At 32.4% G+C, this 19,060-nt stretch overlaps 2 protein-coding genes across 2 annotated transcripts in view; one reads left to right on the top strand and one right to left on the bottom strand.

Annotated features, from left to right (window-relative positions):
- Positions 1-2,546: 2,546 nt before the first annotated feature.
- On the bottom strand, positions 2,547-4,524 carry LOC132737863 (uncharacterized). The gene is made up of 2 exons (XM_060725229.1): positions 3,667-4,524; positions 2,547-2,869 (listed from the first exon to the last, which is right to left on the bottom strand). The coding sequence occupies exons 1-2, from the start codon at positions 3,893-3,895 to the stop codon at positions 2,625-2,627; spliced, it is 474 nt and encodes a 157-aa protein (XP_060581212.1). The 5' UTR covers positions 3,896-4,524; the 3' UTR covers positions 2,547-2,624.
- Positions 4,525-5,722: 1,198 nt separating this feature from the next.
- The window catches only part of LOC132737867 (coiled-coil domain-containing protein 181-like), a 30,986-nt gene continuing 17,648 nt past the window's right edge, over positions 5,723-19,060 (top strand). Inside the window, exons 1-5 of the mRNA XM_060725232.1 lie at positions 5,723-5,866; positions 9,114-9,208; positions 11,820-12,000; positions 13,492-14,303; positions 15,319-15,381. Of these exons, the coding sequence (XP_060581215.1) occupies positions 9,125-9,208; positions 11,820-12,000; positions 13,492-14,303; positions 15,319-15,381 (1,140 nt within the window). The 5' untranslated portion in view covers positions 5,723-5,866; positions 9,114-9,124. The remainder of the gene's footprint in view (positions 5,867-9,113; positions 9,209-11,819; positions 12,001-13,491; positions 14,304-15,318; positions 15,382-19,060) is intronic.

Here is a 19,060-nt window from a genome sequence, read left to right as displayed (position 1 = left end):
GTTCACTTTAGTAATTGCATGTTTATTTATAATTTATCATCGGTTGATATTTTTTCAATAGTTTATCGAACAGATATTTCCTTTTACTAACGGCTGCCTTCCATGCTTCTTCTGATTCAAAGTCATCTTCGTCTCGAAGCCTTCTCATAGTTTGTTTGACAGCTCTGTGAAAGCGATCCTTTTTTACCGATTCAAACCACATAATCCTGAACAGATACTTTTTCATCACTGCCCTTCTGATCACCGGAAGTAGCTTGTGGTAAGCTTTTTTGCTGGCATCCTTTTCGCTTATGTCATTATCATCTTCCATTATCTCGGAAGCTAACGAGTTCACTTCTTCCTGATGTTCATCATAACCGTATTTGACGATATCCCACCAAGGGTCAATTGTTTCTTCAGCTAGTTCTTCATCCGATTTACTTTCCAAATCCGATTCCTCTGTATCGTTGCTGTCACTGATTTCTGATTCCTCATTCTCTTTCGAACGGGTGTCCTCTTCGTGAACGGATTTCTTATGTCTGAGCAAATTGTACTTCTTTGCAAAGTTTTTGTCACAATCGCTGCAGGCAAACATAATTTTAAGTTGAATGCACTCACTTATAAAACCTCTGTGTAGTTCGAGTTACGAACGATAAATGACTGAAACGTTAATTCAACGCTAGAGGTAAATATACTATTGTCGAGCAGCCGGCTAAATGACAGTCTGGGAATGAAGGAGCAATCTACGAGCAGGTGTGAGCAGGCTAGATGGCCTTTTTTAATAAATGAGCAATATACGAGCAGATATGAGCAGGCAAGAGGACAGTTCGGGAAAGGAAGAGCAATCTACGAGCAGGAATGAGCGGGCTAGAGGACAGTCCTCTATGGGACTTTAATAGACTCAAATATCGTTTTAACTGTCTCATTATGAGCTCAAGTCTGATCCTGCTCGACAATAGTATATTTACCTCTAGCGTTGAATTAACGTTTCAGTCATTTATCGTTCGCAACTCGAACTACACAGAGGTTTTATAAGTGAGTGCATTCAACTTAAAATTATGTTTGCCTGCAGCGATTGTGACAAAAACTTTGCAAAGAAGTACAATTTGTTTAGACATAAGAAATCCGTTCACGAAGAGGACACCCGTTCGAAAGAGAATGAGGAATCAGAAATCAGTGACAGCAACGATACAGAGGAATCGGATTTGGAAAGTAAATCGGATGAAGAACTAGCTGAAGAAACAATTGACCCTTGGTGGGATATCGTCAAATACGGTTATGATGAACATCAGGAAGAAGTGAACTCGTTAGCTTCCGAGATAATGGAAGATGATAATGACATAAGCGAAAAGGATGCCAGCAAAAAAGCTTACCACAAGCTACTTCCGGTGATCAGAAGGGCAGTGATGAAAAAGTATCTGTTCAGGATTATGTGGTTTGAATCGGTAAAAAAGGATCGCTTTCACAGAGCTGTCAAACAAACTATGAGAAGGCTTCGAGACGAAGATGACTTTGAATCAGAAGAAGCATGGAAGGCAGCCGTTAGTAAAAGGAAATATCTGTTCGATAAACTATTGAAAAAATATCAACCGATGATAAATTATAAATAAACATGCAATTACTAAAGTGAACTGACGCCAAAATGTTTTGTTTTTGTATTACAAAAATGTCATTTCAATACCAATAGTGACATTGGTTCTACATTTATAAAACATGTTAATGGAATAAATAAAATGAAACAACAAAAAAAAACCGTTATTACTTTTGTTGTACTTTAGCTACGCAAATGATATTGCATCACTTAATATAACAAACGAAGACCACATATTGAAAAATCAACTCTTATTGTCTTATATAACTTACAGCACAACACTATTGCATGTGTCACCTAGAGAAAATTGTCAAACAGTTTGAATTAATGTATTAGTTTGTATGGTTTGCTCAGCTTCTTTTTGTCTTTTGTCAGATCGCTCCTCCATACAAGCGGTAAATACAGTTCTGATAAGCTCCGGTTATTGAGATCGGTGATTTAAATTTGTAATGTTGGAACGCCAGGTACGTGTTTATTTTGTTCATTATGTTCATACTGTTAACGGTAAAAATAATCTATGCGATGATAATCATATATTACTTTTGCGTATATTCTATATGAGGTATGGTCAATATATTAGGTATATCTAATTAATCTAAAATATTTTCGTTCATTCTCAATGTAGACTCCTGCACTTCGCAATTAGAAATGTCTCTCGGCACAAGCTGACACAATATATTCAATATTTCGACCTTTGAATTCACTACTGGTTTTAATCAACTTGTTATATCTGTTGTAAATCTATAATATCACCTACAAATTTCATTCACATTAAAACTTCTATTATCGCATACGTAGTTAATTAATACAGATAAGGTATATACACGAGTGCGTGTATATAAAATGCACTCTTGCAGCTGCTCTGATCAATATTATAACGTTTGCAAAAATGTGGCTTTAGCAGAAATGTGGCGTACTTATTTTAAGTCGCTATTTACTACTGCCAATTGTTATACCGGCCCCAATTCCTGAATAGTGGAGACTTATCAAAGTTGGACAAGAGAGAAAATCACGTTTTTTTCTTTACCAAGTACGGGAGAAGAGGTTAAAACATCTAATTTTTTCTACACCCCGGAAAAACGGCATGGGTTACAATTGACTGATGCATTTGTTCATTTTGTTTTAATACTATTCGGAATACTTGCACATCAGGTCTGGTATCTGGAAGAACGCGGTATATAGATACCAAATCACTAACAAAAGCATCATAGTCATGTTGAGCTAGAAGTTTTTGCCTCTTTCCTTGTTCACTGTCGCTGAGTGATACCCTACTTAGATCAACATCTCGGCCGAGCGACCCTGTAATAGTTGGTTAAACGCATTTATAGTTTTTTCTAGTTCCATTTATTCTAAACTCTTATCTCGTTTTGTTAAAATTCGTTTAGTATTAGATAACTTGTAATAATACTAACGGGACAAAGGTGTACGTTCTTTTATACATAATACGTTATATGAATGGCTAATTTCATAAGCTTAATTTGCATATTAAAGCAGCTGGTGTAACAACACGTGTTCTGTCTTCTACTATAAGACGACAAATTGTGCACCAGTATATGTCTCTCCTAGCTGTTACTATTTCGAGTGTTTGTAGACATACAAAAAGCAGACTATTTATATAAATTGATTTGTATATCACAATGACTCCATGTTGTTTTTGCAGGTGTAGATAGCTACTATTCAACAAATCAAAGGTCACTTTTTGAAAGATACTTATCAAAGAGATGTTCTAAAACTGTTCGAACTAAAAATAATCCTATGGAATTAAAACTGACATGTATTTCAGGGTACATCACAAAGTCGATTATAGTTAAATTGTGGTATTGGCATTTTATGTCCGTGGCAAAAAAAAAAATATTTCCATGAAAACTCATTAAAACTCAGTATTTGTATAACACACTAACCAAAACAGTTTTAAAGACATAGAAGGAAAAATTGTTACTTTATTAATTAATAACAGTGCTTTTAACTGTTGTGAAACATAAGTTATTTCAGACTTGTATACTGCATCTCACTATAGGTAAGAAAATCCAATTTAACTTTTTTATAGGCAGTAAGTACTTTAACTGTAATTTATATTAATTATAAGAAAATCTTACCTGGTCCGATATCTTCATCAGAAGTTTCTTCTGTGTGATCTTCCTTTTTAAGATTTTGAACGGTTTGATTTAAAGTATGTTCATACTTTTGAATTATCCGGTCTATTTCTCTTTGACACTTTTCATTACTTTTATCCTCCGTCACTCCAATTTCGGGAAAGAACATAAGAATGGATACGAGAGTCAAAATATATGCTATAAAAACCAACTTTACAATTAGCCATTTCATTTCTAAGACAGAACGATAGAAGAAAGATAACCATTGTTTACTACATGTGATAGTTGATAGAGAAAGTAAAACACATAAACGTATGTAAGAAGATTAGTATCAGCTGCCTGTGTAACAGTTGGTGAAATAAGGAAAGAGAAAAATTACACGTTTACATCAAATTATCAGAAATATGTTCAATGTCTCTTATTAGGGCTAAGTGTGGAATTCAAAATTGGCAAAGATGAAAACATAACTTATATATTCCAATAGCATCCAAAATAGGAGAACGAATAAAAAAATCTTGGTTTTAAAAAATACGAAATGTCTCTTAGCTTGTCATGATACATTGAAATAATGTCCGTGTATCGATAATAGTTTTAATGTTTCTTTATCGCCTAAAAACTGGTAAAACTTCAAAACTCTTTACTTTAATGATAAAATTTTTCAATGTTTGATATACATAGAATATGTAGCTTGATTAAATACGATTGTTACATAAAATATAGGTATATATAAATGTCATATTTCAGCAGATTCTGATCAATATTCTAACAACATTGGAACCTTAAGATAATTCTTCAACATTCTACTAGTGCAAAACAATAATAAATAAATAAATAAAAATAATAATGATAAACGCAGAGTGCATTAACTGTTAATCGTTTGGTCTGATCTGCCTCTAACTTAATTAAAATAGGTATTCTTATATCTTCATTTGTGCAATTTTCGTTGTTATAGTAGCAGTATCTGTACAGTGCCATCTTTGTCCGAATATGAAACTTAACAACGTTGAACCCTAGCGAGGGCGAAGACATGTTTGCGGGTCAAAAATTCGAAAAAGTTAAAAAGAGAATTTTCTATAGTCTGAAGTTGCTGTAAATAACACATAATAGTATGCAGATAACTATGTTTGGAGACGGGGAATCAAGTATTTATCGATGGGAAAAATAACCAAACCATGGTAAATCTTGAGGGAAAGAGATTACGGGGGACCCCATATGTATCTAAAATGAGCATCGGTAAAAAGTATTTGTGAATTTCCGCTGCTCCAGATGTGAAGCATAACACCAGATGTGACTGTGAAATAAGGTCAATCGCAGAGTAAGTTTTCAACTTTTTAAACAGTTATATGAAATTCAATCCTTTGCTACTAAAATTGATGATGTTCAGGATTTACTTGCTGTATGTTAGGGTCTTTGTCTTCCCGAATACTACTTGTAAATCCGCACATGTACCTATAGGAATACTAGACAATTTCCACTCATGTAAAAAAACAAGGATCGAGAAGCGTGGGTCTGAATAACCCAAACATCTCTAGAAACAAATCAAGTCATCAAATCAAAATTTATTTATTGTCTGTATACAAGTAAAACATTTCACAAAACATAAGCTATGTAAAGCTTTCGACCGACATACATACATGTAAAAAAATATAAGGCCAGTGTTACCTATAAATAAATAATATTAAAATGGACATTGAAAAAAATCTGTCATCTGTTTCGAAGATTTCTAATCTCCAACAAGGGACTTATTTTCATTTAGATTTATCATCATCCATATGATAGATCTTTAAATTGGGATTGTAGATCTGGCATAACTAGTAACGTAATGACATTGTTAAAATAATGGCAAAGAAAAGTGCGTGTCGGTTAATGGTTTAGTAAAGTCATCATGCGCGATTCGTAAAGTTTTATACTAAGCCGTTATAAGACACCTGCCAAATATTCGAATTAATCAATTTAAACAAAATACACTTTTAGAGCTTATTTTTTACTTTACTTTCAAATTTTATATTTATATATTTATTCTAAAATAAATATAATTAATTACTTATTTGACAACATTGTTTATTCCGTTTTACATAAAATATTGGAATTCGAAACTAAATAAACAAAGCAGGTGGTAGCATTGCCAAGTGACGGATCCAAACAATTCTGTAAAAATTGAGGTCGATTGAAATATGGCTTCTTGACATTGGATTTTGAACTGGTAACGGAATTTATTGTTGTCATTTTCACGAATTGTACAGTATGGATATATTTCTTTGAAAAATTATTTTCACTTTCTTGAATGTTTGAAAAATGCACGGTGTGTTGCGTGTCTAATCCTATTCCCCTCCATTTTGTGAATATTGCTGTGAGTGTGAAACGTAACATATGATGAATGAATGTAACACATTTAATTAACATGAAGTAGATCTGTGTAATAAATTGTTATCTGAAGTTTTGCGTTGACTTTGCTAGTGTGAAGCAACTTGAAATTAATCTTAACATTCTTATTTGTCAAATTTCCCTCTCTTTTTAAATGCTGAAGAGTGATTTATTTATACTGTTGTGTTCCCAGTGGGTGCTGTGAGCATCCCCTTGAAAATAACGGTAATCAGAACCTATGGATCTTTGCATAGGGACATTTATTGTTCTGGCAGATTGTCTTAAGTATTGTTAGACCAATGCTTGGCGTAAAATCCTAATAAATGTTATGAAAAAACAATAATTTAATGAAAGTAAATGCTTCTGATCATAAGAAATCAGTGCATTTATTCCTACAAATGGATTCAAAAAAATTAGCATGATGTTTTAAGTTTTAACCAAAAACAAAAAAATACAAAAAATTTATGAACATTTCTTTAAAAATAGTTCAATAATTTGATAATCTTTACCAGTAACCTGTGCCTGTATTTTGCAGCCAAAATGTGGCTATTTTATCCACTAGACTAAGAGTTACTCCCCTTCTGTCTGCTGAGGTTGGGCAACATACTATGCTGGAATTTTAAAAAAGATAATATGATAGTGAAAATAGTTTTACAGTGTCATGCTTTTATTTAGTAAGATATTCTTTACATCATAATACAACATGTATTTGCTTAAAGCATTAGTCTATGCCGAGAGTGATCCAACCACTCAAGATGTTACTTGTCTTTGATCATTTACTTAAACTGATACTTGTACTGTGATTTATTTTAAGTAAAGATTTCAATTACAACTTGGTATGCACACTGGGTTTTTAAAGGAGTACATATAATTGTATCCAATTTTTATGGTACACAAGAACAGTTTCCCTGAAATTAATTAGTACTACAAAAGAATTGATTTTGAAAACCACATTGTGATGCAGCACACAAAAATTAGCATAGAGAAACCCAATACTATTTTAGCAAAAATTCAGAGTATCTATAAGTTAGTGGTACCTTAGTATTTAAATTGTACATAGTTTTCAAGAATAGTGTGTATTCCAGATTTCTTTTTGTCATTTTTAGGGTAGTTAATTTTAATGGGCATTTTTATTATTATGCCCCCGCCATTAGATGGCGGGGGCATATAGTGTTACCCTATTCCGTCCTTCCGTCATTCCGTCATCATCAGTTTTCGTTCATTATCTTAGTAACTGTTGCACACATTCAAATCAAATTTGACATATGGATATGTCATGAGAAAATACAGGTCAAGTTCGAATTTGGTCATAGTTCGATGATTTTTGGCAGAGTTATGCCCCTTTTACTTTGAAAATAATATGAAATTTTCAGTTTCCATTCATTATCTCCCCAACTGTACAACACATTCAATTCAAATTTGACATATGGATATGTCATGATAAAATACAGGTCAAGTTCGAATTAGGTCATGGTTCGATGATTTTTGGCACAGTTATGCCCCTTTCACTTTGAAAATAATATGAAATTTTCAGTTTCCGTTCATTATCTCCCCAACGGTACAACACATTCAACTCAAACTTCACATATGGATATGTCAAAGGAATGCGCAGGTCAAGTTCAAATTTGGTCATGGTTCAATGATTTTTGGCAGAGTTATGCACCTTTCACTTTGAAAATAATATGAAATTTTCAGTTTCTGTTTATTATCTCCCCACCGGTACAACACATTCAACTCAAATTTGACATATGGATATGGTTTTGGAATGCCCAGGCCAAGTTCTAATTTGGTCATGGTTCAATGATTTTTGGCAGAGTAAAGCCCCTCAACTCAAATTTGACATATGGATATGTCAAAGGAATACCCAGGTCAAGTTGGAATTTGGTCATGGTTTGATGATTTTTTGGCAGAGTTATATCCCTTTCACTTTGAAAATAATATAGATACATCTTAGGAATAAGCAGTTTAAGTTTGAATTTGGTCGTGGTTCACTGATTTTGGACAAAGTTATCTTTCTTTGATGTTGGAAAAATTTTGAACTTTCAGTTTCAGCACTCATACTTTTGTGGAAATGTATGTAGCCATTATTTTGGCTACAAATATGAAATATGCTATTTTCAAAAGGTTAAGACTGAATAATTTCAGTGCCTTGAACATTGTAATGTATGGAAATGTTTTGTGTTAACATTGAAAAGTTTTAAGGGCTTTGAACTTAAAATAAAAAAAATAATTTGTGCAAACAAATTTGGAACTAAATATTATAACATCTGAAATTTTGGCTGCATCCGTGGCATGATGACACATTTCTAGTTTATTTACATGATTCACATAAATTTGATGTGAACATATGAATGGTGACTTTTAAGTGTTAGTGGCAGAGGGAAACTCCGGGTGCATTATTACTTCAGGCACAATTGTATATGTGGGTAGAACCATAAACCTTCCATAAGTGAGTGGGATAGCATCTTCACATGAAAGAATGCAAAGTTCCTGGTGGGATTCAAACCAAGAGTGGTTAAGGGCAAGATGGTTTGAACTTGGTAACTTTAACCATTAGCCCAGTGAGACCCTTGACTATCTTTTTTTGGAATTAGAAGGTCTAAAAGTCAAAGATTATTCAAAGTCTGTCAAATATACATATAGAATGTTAGATTTCTTTTTCTTAACAATGTATTCTGTGTTCTGCAGTGATCATAAGCTTATACAAGTAATAAGTTTGAATTCAACAATCTACCTATGTTGTTGTAGCTGTTTCTTTTCAGGCAATTTTAGAATAGTTATACAATTCTATGTTTCAAACTTTAGTTTCATGTGACAACAAGTAGAACTTGCACACCTTCCAGCTTGTTTAATTACTTTGTCATTTCTAACACTAATCCTATTGTTTGTTACAGATTCTGTTGCAAATCTTTTATAGTAGACTCTCTTATTGACAGTCTGAACTTTTTTATAGCAGACTATCTTATTAACAGTTTGGCCTTTAACATAATGAATAAAATGCTAGTTTAACAGTGAAAACTAAGTCATTAATATCAGAGAGTGCTGCATGTTCAGTGTTTCACATTAGTATGTATTTGATATTACAGGATGATTCAATATGGCAAGTACTGAACTTGATGATTTTGAAAAGGAGTTGAACTCTTATATTGAAAGTGAAGAAAAAAATAAGAAACAGAAAGAGGTGATTTTGATATCTCATTATTTTTTTTTACAAAATTCATCTTGTCACATTGTTATTATTTTCACTTAAATATTGTTATAATATTACACTGTATATTGTGCATAAACAAATGTAATGTAACATCATTTAAGATCATATTTGGATTTTGGACAAAAATGCATGAAAGGGAAATATGATATGTTTACCTGTCAGGAAAAGTTAATTTGTGGCAATGTTCAACCAAAAAATATGGAAGATACAGTTTATTTCTTATACATGTTTTTGTATGTGTAAATGCACTGTCTTCGGGCCAAGGGTATTTTTGTCAATGGTATAACACTGTATTTTCAATAAATGTTAATAGGGAGTACTGTCTATTATTTAACACAATTTCTACTTACATGTATCTTAATATATATGGTGTTTAAAAAAGAGAAAAATGTAACCAAGCAAAAACTATTCTATCACTTTATCTAAGTATAGCATCTCTAGTCTTCATTTATTATTCAGCTGTTCAGTTAGTGTGAAATTTATTCTCCTAGAACACATAATTGATGTTTGTAATGCGAGTACCCTCATGAAATATTGACTTTCTTTAAATTATATATTTACTAATTCATAGCAATGAACACGTCATATAAATCTAAAGCTCATGTACTTGATGATTCTTAGTCAATATTAACCGAAGTCCTAACATACGGTAACACGTTATGTTAAAATGATGCCATAACATATTCCTTAATAACTAACAGTCATTTCAGATGTTTTATAAAGGCAAATAACAGCTGACATGTATCCATCATATAATCATGACAACAAATCCATTCATATTGTTATTATAAACTTATTTCTTGAAGTTATGTTTAATCTCAAAAGTAAACTAAACATTAAGTGAATAAGTTAAAGACAGCCTTAGCTACATGTACTTTCTATAGATTTTAGTGTAGTTTTAACTTAATTATACAATATTTCAAGACTGAGATCTGTTTGTATTTGTATATTAACATAGGTACACAAATCTTAAAAGTTTTCACCTGATTTCTTAATATTGCATAATACTTGTATAACATCTTTCAATTTTTGTTTAATGTTGTTTCCTAAACATTGAAATAACTGTTTACAAACTTTACTATATATGTGCCTTGGATGATTTATTTCAACCAACTTTTCATCGTATTAATAATGCATTTAATGATTGTTTATTCTACTTTATTTTATCCTTCTGACGTGTGTATAATGCTATCTACTCTTGACAATTCATCTTTGGGGATTTTATCTATTGATCCAGCAATTAAATTGTTAAAGTGTTAAAATTTATTGCACTGAAATTTGGCTTAATTTGAATTCAGAACTTTTAAAGTGTAAACTTTTGCAAGGCATAGATCTGTTCTTATAAATTTTGCATATTTACATTATTTCCTTAACTAACTTTATATGAAAATAACTAGTAATAGTTTAGCATAGTAGACATTTAACTTTAAATCCTGGCTCTTCTTTAGCATAGATTAAACATTTAAACCTATCAGAAAGGAAAAAAAATATATTTAATCTGAAATCTTTGAATTTTTAAGAAAACTTTTGATTCATGAAATCTTCTTACTTGATATAGTACTATCAAACATAATGTAAATTCAATTTGTGTATCAAATTTATCAAAATATTTTATCAAAACATAATCATTGAACCAAACTTAATCCCGGCCTTTTTGATGTACATTCATTTTATAACTTGGTATTTGTGTGCGGACATTGCCTCCTGATACACCTCTATACCTAAACCTTTCAACTCTACTGTATAATATATACAACCTCTAATACCATAATAGTTGGCAATAACTTGTAACAGCAAGATTTACCTACTACTTGAAATAATCTAATATTATTAAGTTTTACTATTTATTACTTTACTGGCATTTATACAGGATCATAATGATATTGGGGCAATCTGAAATCTGATAAAGAGATTAGAGTTTAATTGCACCTTGTTTTGGCATGTACATTGTGTAAATTTATGTTTTGTCATAAAGAATATTTTGGTGGGTTCATAAATTCATGAACTGTCTATTTTTCCAAAAGGTAAAATGTTAATTATGTGATGAAAAATAATCTTATAGCAGACAAAATGATAATTGTCGCATCTTAAATTCGCGGATTGACCTTTCCACAAGAACCACAAAAATTAGTTCCCCACAAATAATAATCATTTTGTAGTAGTCTCAGAAAGTCAAATATCTGGACCTAAATGAAATATCTATATCTAAATGAAATATCTACCAACTTAAACAGAAACATTCATATCACAAAGCTAGCAACCAATCAAAATGTATTATGATCATGTTATAATGAATTTGTTTAATGAAAAATAGATTTGTCTAAATGATAATATTTAAAAGATAATTACATTTTTTCCCTTTCAATTGATTTCAATAAAACATAATTTTAAGTTTATACATGTATATTATTATGTAACTTTATGTATGCAAAGATATGTTATTATGACCTTTTATTAGATTATTTTGAACACAATACATTGTACTTTATTATGTCATTATTACTTAAAACTTGCTATTCAAATGTATGATAAAACCCGAAACTGTTCATGTTATAAAAATGTTGATATTTTACCTTTGTAGAATCAAAACACGATGGAAAAGGACAAAGATGTGTCTAAGGATGACAAAACAGAGAAAGTGACTGCACGAGAGCAGAGTGATAATGAAGATTCAGAAGTAGATGACTATAATTTGACTGAGGATCAGAAAAGAGCACTGGAGGAACTGGATAATCTCAAAACTGAATTAGGCTGTTTGCCTGGTAACTGCAAATTCTCACCTTAAAATATGTTAATGATTTGAATAATCTAAATATGTAACAAATATTTCACAAATTTAAAGTTATATTATATGAAATATATCTTATGTTTTAAATAATACTTTATGATATACAAAGGTAAATGGTTATGCTTGATATTTTCTATTATAAGGTTATAAGTTTCACCATTTTCTATGATAAGGTTATAAGTTTCACCATTTTCTTTTATAAGGTTATAAGTTCCACCATTTTCTATTATAAGGTTATAAGTTTTACCATTTTCTATAATAAGGTTATAAATTTTCATTGTTTACTTTTATAAGGTTATAAGTTTCACAATTTTTAGCTCGACTATTCGATAAGAATAAGTAGAGCTATTGCAGTCACCCGAGCGTCGGCGTCGGCGTAACCACTTATGTTAAAGTTTTTGTAATAGTTCAAATATTTTCAAAGTCCATTGACATATGGCTTTGAAACTTTGCACACTTGTTCACCATTCATGACCCAACCTGTAGACAAGAGGAGGTAACTCTATCAAGCATTTTGACAGAATTATGCCCCTTTTTCGACTTAGAATTTATGTTAAAGTTTTTTGTAATAGTTCAAATATTTTCAAAGTCCATTGACATATGGCTTTGAAACTTTGCACACTTGTTCACCATCATGACCCCAACCTGTAAACAAGAGGAGGTAACTCTATCAAGCATTTTGACAGAATTATGCCCCTTTTTCGACTTAGAATTTATGTTAAAGTTTTTGTAATAGTTCAAATATTTTCAAAGTCCATTGACATATGGCTTTGAAACTTTGCACACTTGTTCACCATCATGACCCCAACCTGTAAACAAGAGGAGGTAACTCTATCAAGCATTTTGACAGAATTATGCCCCTTTTTCGACTTAGAATTTATGTTAAAGTTTTTGTAATAGTTCAAATATTTTCAAAGTCCATTGACATATGGCTTTGAAACTTTGCACACTTGTTCAACATCATGACCCCAACCTGTAAACAGGAGGAGGTAACTCTATCAAGCATTTTGACAGAATTATGCCCCTTTTTCGACTTAGAATTTACGTTAAAGTTTTTGTAATAGTTCAAATATTTTCAAAGTCCATTGACATATGGCTTTGAAACTTTGCACACTTGTTCAACATCATGACCCCAACCTGTAAACAGGAGGAGGTAACTCTATCAAGCATTTTGACAGAATTATGCCCCTTTTTCGACTTAGAATTTACGTTAAAGTTTTTGTAATATTTCAAATATTTTCAAAGTCCATTGACATATGGCTTTGAAACTTTGCACACTTGTTCACCATCATGACCCCAACCTGTAAACAGGAGGAGGTAACTGTATCAAGCATTTTTTTTACTATCAAGCACTAAGAATAGTCGAGCGTTGCTGTCCTACCGACAGCTCTTGTCTATATTAAGGTTATAAGTTTCACCATTTTCTATTAATATAAGGTTATAAGTTTCACCATTTTCTATTTAGATGAAGATCCACCAGAGTATGATGTCACTGAGCGACTCAAAGTTTTAAATGAAGAACTCAAAAATGATCCTACTCCAGTTGAAAAACAAAATGAATCAAAAGTAGGATTTAAATCAGATCTTATTGATCTTGTGGCTCCCCCACCTGACTTTAGTGATGATGAAGGGGAAGATAAAAAACAAAATAGTCCAAAATCAACTAAAACCTCAACACCTAAAAAACAAACTGACGATAAAGTTGATGACAATTCAGAAACCATTTCTAGCAGCAAAAAATCAAATTCAGGCAAAAAAGACGAAGTGTTGATAGAGATTGATGGACAATTTAAATTAGTGAGCGCAGACGATGTAAGGGCCAAAGATTTAGGATATATATTAGACCAGGATACAAATAAAGAAAATGAAAAGAAACAGAATGAGAAAAATAAAGCAAAGCTTCAGCCAGCACCTCCTGGGAAGCCTAGACCTTCGACAGCAACTTCTAGTTCTCGTCGTAACGTCAGATCTGCTCCTGCTAAACAGAGACCGCAGTCTGCTCATGGGCCGACAAACCATGGATCATCATCTTACTGTGACAATTATAATTCCCCTTATGCTCTGTCACCAAGAGAAAAACAGTTGATGGAAGATAGGAAAAAAGCCCTTGAAAAACAAAAGCAAGACAGTGAAAGGCGAAGACGACAAGAGGAAGAAAACAAAGAAAAGGAAAACCAGGAGGCGTTTGAATACTGGTTAAAGAAGAAACGAGAAAATGACAGAAGACGAAAAATACAAGAAGAAGAAGATCGCAAAAAGAATGCGAAAGAAGATAGGGTATGGGTAAATTTTTATGACAGATTTTAAACAATTATGTCTTACATCATCAGCATTACTTGAATCTTGTACTGCAGCTCATTTCTGGTTTCTATTACAGTTTTATCAAATTAGAAGTAGATTAAGACAGGAAGGCTGGTTGAAGTATATATATATACTTTATTTTCTCCTTCAAAGCTTTTACTCTAAAAGATGTCTAAATGGCAGATACAAAACCGTAATGTTTTACAAGGCTGTCGAAATTGGATTTTGACTTATTTGTCTATTTTAATCTAAAGCATTTTTTCAGCTTGTCAGTGTGATGTCTATACAGTAAATTTTGAAAATTTCCACTTGTCCATACAGGCTGTTGGACAACCTGGGCAATACAGATAACTGATTTTGCAGCCCTGTTTTATATCTATAAGTTACAATGATGATGATGTTTAACATAGTTGATTGTATAAAGTGTTGACATTAGTGCAGTGATTCAACTTTAGAACAATGTTTTTTAATGTAGGATGATTAGATTAAATAACACTTAGATATGAGCCGTGCCATGACAAATCCAACATAATGTGTTTGCGACCAGCATGGATCCAGACCAGCCTGCGCATCCGTGCAGTCTGATCAGGATCCATGCTGTTCGCTATCAGTATCTTTACTTGTAATAGGGTTTGTAAGCGAACAGCATGGATCCTGATCAGACTGCGCGGATGCGCAGACTGGTCTGGATCCATGTGGCTAACCCATTATGTTGGTTTTGTCGTGACGCGGCTCAATTATTATGATAACTTACCATAATGTTGTGTATGTTTTGATTAAAAATGTCTATGTCATTTAAATATCTAATAAGTAGCATAAAGTTTCTTTCATAGTCTGAATGTTCTTGTACACTAGTTATTGTAAATCTATATTAAGGTAAGAATAGCTTACACTGTCATTTTATGTTCAATCTCTAATTATGATATCTACATAATTCTTCCCTTAAATCCATTATTTATGTTATAATAAATGTGTTTTATTGAAATAACAGCAAAGAATCCAAGATTTTGAGCAAAACAAGGCTTTTGCAACCTATGACATTCTCTACTATAAGGTATCATAGTATATCTTAAGTTTGAGGTGCTTTCTGAACAGCCCTCACCAGTTGAACTAATTGTCACGGGAAACATTTTAAAAACAACCCATATTTACTCAGTATTTTATCTTGTTTGCTGTAATTTGTATATGATTGAAAAAAACATGAAAAGAATCATTCTTTTTTTCTATTTTATTCTGTATGATTTGATTTTCCAACAAACATGTACACCACTGACTGGTTTATATGAAATATGTTTAACACTCATTCTTCTCATTTTAATGTTTTTCTTCTTTATTGACAGTTTGAATAACCTTAGTAATTAAAATACTCTTATGTGTTCCTGTTTGCATGAATTAATGTACAGTAATTTGGCATTTATTCATTTTGGCATTTATTCATATAATCATGTATATTTCATATCCCTGTCAGTGCTGTAATGTTGTATTTGGATTTATCATGTATTTATAAGTTTATGTTGAGACTGTGAATAATTTTCTATGTACATTTGGCTGTGTGTTTTTGGGGTACATTTAGTTTTGACTCTTGTTTCTCCTGGCAATGTTGTATGCATCTTCAAACAAAAACAAATGGTTCATTAGTATATATAGATATCAATATATAAAAATCTGAATATTTGGAAATGTCTTAAATATTATCACAATAATTTGGTTTTTAGAGGGGAAAGTGCAACAGTAAGCTTTAGGTTACGAGCATGAGAGATGTTAATTTTCAAGGGGGCAGGCATTTAGATTTGCTCTTGACCATTTATGGTTGCATGCATGCACTCCATATTATGTCATGTGCAGCTCTAAAAATGCTTGTATTAGAGTTTACAAACTGTACAGGAATGATGATCATTACATGAAGTTATGCATGTAGATTAATTCAGTTTTGTTAGTGCCCTTGACTTTGTGAAAATTTGAAATTTTCAACTTGTGTCGCACATAGCTCAAAAAGTATTAAACCTGGAGTCATGAAACTTAACAGGAATGTTGGTCAGCAAGTGCGGGTATTAGCTTGGGGGTTTGCTTGTGGATTTATTCAGAATTTTGTAATTTCCCTTGACTTTGTAAAAAATGCAATTTTCAACTTGTCCCTTGCATTACTCTAAAAGTTTTTGACCTAGAATCTTGAAACTTTACAGGAATATTGGTCAGCATGTGTAGTTATTCATGTTTTGCTTGTTTGTTTTTTTAGCTCACCTGTCACAAAGTGACAGGGTGAGCTTTTGTGATCGCTTTTCGTCCGGCGTCCGTCCGGCGTCCGTCCGTCCGTCCATAAACTTTTACTTTAAATGACATCTCCTCATAAACCACTAAGCCAATTTCATCCAAACTTCACAGGAATGTTCCTTTGGTGGTCACCTTTAAAAATTGTTCAAAGAATTTAATTCCATGCAAAACTCTGGTTGCCATGGCAACCGAAAGAAAAAACTTTAAATATCTTCTGTTAAAAAACCATAAGAGCTAGAGCTTAGATATTTGGCATGAAACATCTTCTAGTGAGTGTCTACCAAGTTTGTTCAAATAAAAGCCCTAGGGTCAAAATTGGCCCCGCCCCAGGGGGTCATTGATTTTCCCTATATGCATATAGTAAAAACTTAAAAAATCTTCTTTTAAAGAACCCAAAGAGCTAGAGCTAAGATATTTAGCATGAAACATGTTCTAATGGGTGTCTACCAAGTTTGTTCAAATAAAAGCCCTGGGGTGAAAATTGGCCCCGCCCCGGGGGTCATTGATTTTCCCTATATGCATATAGTAAAAACTTAAAAAATCTTCTTTTAAAGAACTCAAAGAGCTAGAGCTTAGATATTTGGCATGAAACATCTTCTAGTGTGTGTCTACCAAGTTTGTTCAAATAAAAGCCCTGGGGTCAAAATTGGCCCCGCCCCTGGGGGTCATTGATTTTCCCTATATGCATATAGTAAAAACTTAAAAAATCTTCTTTTAAAGAACCCAAAGAGCTAGAGCTAAGATATTTAGCATGAAACATGTTCTAATGGGTGTCTACCAAGTTTGTTCAAATAAAAGCCCTGGGGTGAAAATTGGCCCCGCCCCGGGGGGTCATTGATTTTCCCTATATGCATATAGTAAAAACTTAAAAAATCTTCTTTTAAAGAACTCAAAGAGCTATGGCTAAGATATTGAGCATCAAACATGTTCTAATAGGTGTCTACCAAGTTTGTTCAAATACAAGCCCAGGGGTCAAAATTGGCCCCGCCCCGGGGGTCATTGATTTTCTTTATATGTGTTTAGCAAAAACTTTAAATCTTCTTTGAAAAAACCCAAATAGCTAGAGTTTAGATATTAAGCATGAAACATCTTCTAGTAAGTGTCTACAAAGTTTGTTCAAATAAAAGCCCTGGGGTCAAAACTGGCCCGGCCCCAGGGGTGTCATTGTTTTTAACTATATGTGTATAGTAAAAACTAAAAAAAAATCTTCTTTTAAAAAGCCCAATGAGCTAGAGCTTAAATGTTTAGCATGAAACATCTTCTTATGGGTGTCTACCAAGTTTGTGCAAATAAAAGCCCTTGGGTTAAATTGGCTCTGCAACGTTGGGGGGGGGGGCCTATATACAGGTGAGCGATCTCAGGGCCATCATGGCCCTCTTGTTTAATTTCTTTTAAGCATACTTTATATAGGGTATAAAATTGAGATTTGAAATTCTTGCAGCTCAATATTGAGAAAAATCAAGGTGTCGCCATTGTTTAGATTGGATGTCATTTTTATGCCCCAACCACTTAGGGGTAGAGGGAGTCATGTAGACTCCTTTACCTATCTGTCATACTGTCCCTCTGTATGTAGACTTACAAAACAGTGGAATGTGGGTGCATCCATGTCATATGGACATTTTTCTAGTTTATATTATCTCTCATGAACAGACTCAGTACCTACTGAATCTGCAGTTTTCATTAAGTGTTGTTTAATAGCTTCTAAGTGATCACCCCTTTTTCGAGATTTTTAATACTAATTGATTAAAGATACCTCTTTATTGGGATTATTTTTCTAAACCAATACAGCAATGAAATTTTGAGTCAATGACTGAATGTTTCATCCCTTACTGCCGTCCATTATTCCTTTCTCTAAACTGCACTCTAAACCGCACATTCATATACATTGATTAAATTTCACAACTGAAGACAGGTATATCTGTAAATAAATTATGATGGTATGGTACAAAATTAGCTCCATATGTCATTGAAGATGCATGAACTGGCTTGTGTGTGTCTGAAGCTAGACTAAAACAAGACATGTTATTTTGCTATTTATTTAATAGTTTGTTATTTTATTTAGCTAACTGCATCAAGAAATTTAAATTATATGATAATTTTATGTCATTGATTACTAAACACTATACCCCTATATATCTTTTGGTCTATTACATGGAATATGACTTTTATATCACAACTTCGCACATTATTATTTAATATGAAAATCTGCCTTTAATATGAAGCATCTAAATGGTTGATTTTGACCTCATATTTTGAGATATTAGGTAGGAAAGTTGGCCAAGATAAGAAAGTTAGCCAAAAAAGTTTATAGTTTATTTTCAGACTTTTTTCGCATCCTGGATATAAACCGTTATTAACTTTTTGAGATTTTACAGTTGTATAGTGAATATCCTGGGGGAAAATAGAGGATTTTATTTTTACAAATTTTTACAAATTAACATACTTTTTATTCAGTGGCTTTC

The sequence above is a fragment of the Ruditapes philippinarum genome, unplaced genomic scaffold (assembly GCF_026571515.1).
Source record: "Ruditapes philippinarum isolate M1 unplaced genomic scaffold, ASM2657151v2 ctg2226_1_1_1_1, whole genome shotgun sequence".
Classification (NCBI taxonomy): domain Eukaryota; kingdom Metazoa; phylum Mollusca; class Bivalvia; order Venerida; family Veneridae; genus Ruditapes; species Ruditapes philippinarum.
The sequence above is the reverse complement of the archived record's forward strand: the minus strand, read 5'-3'. Positions and strand labels throughout refer to the sequence as shown.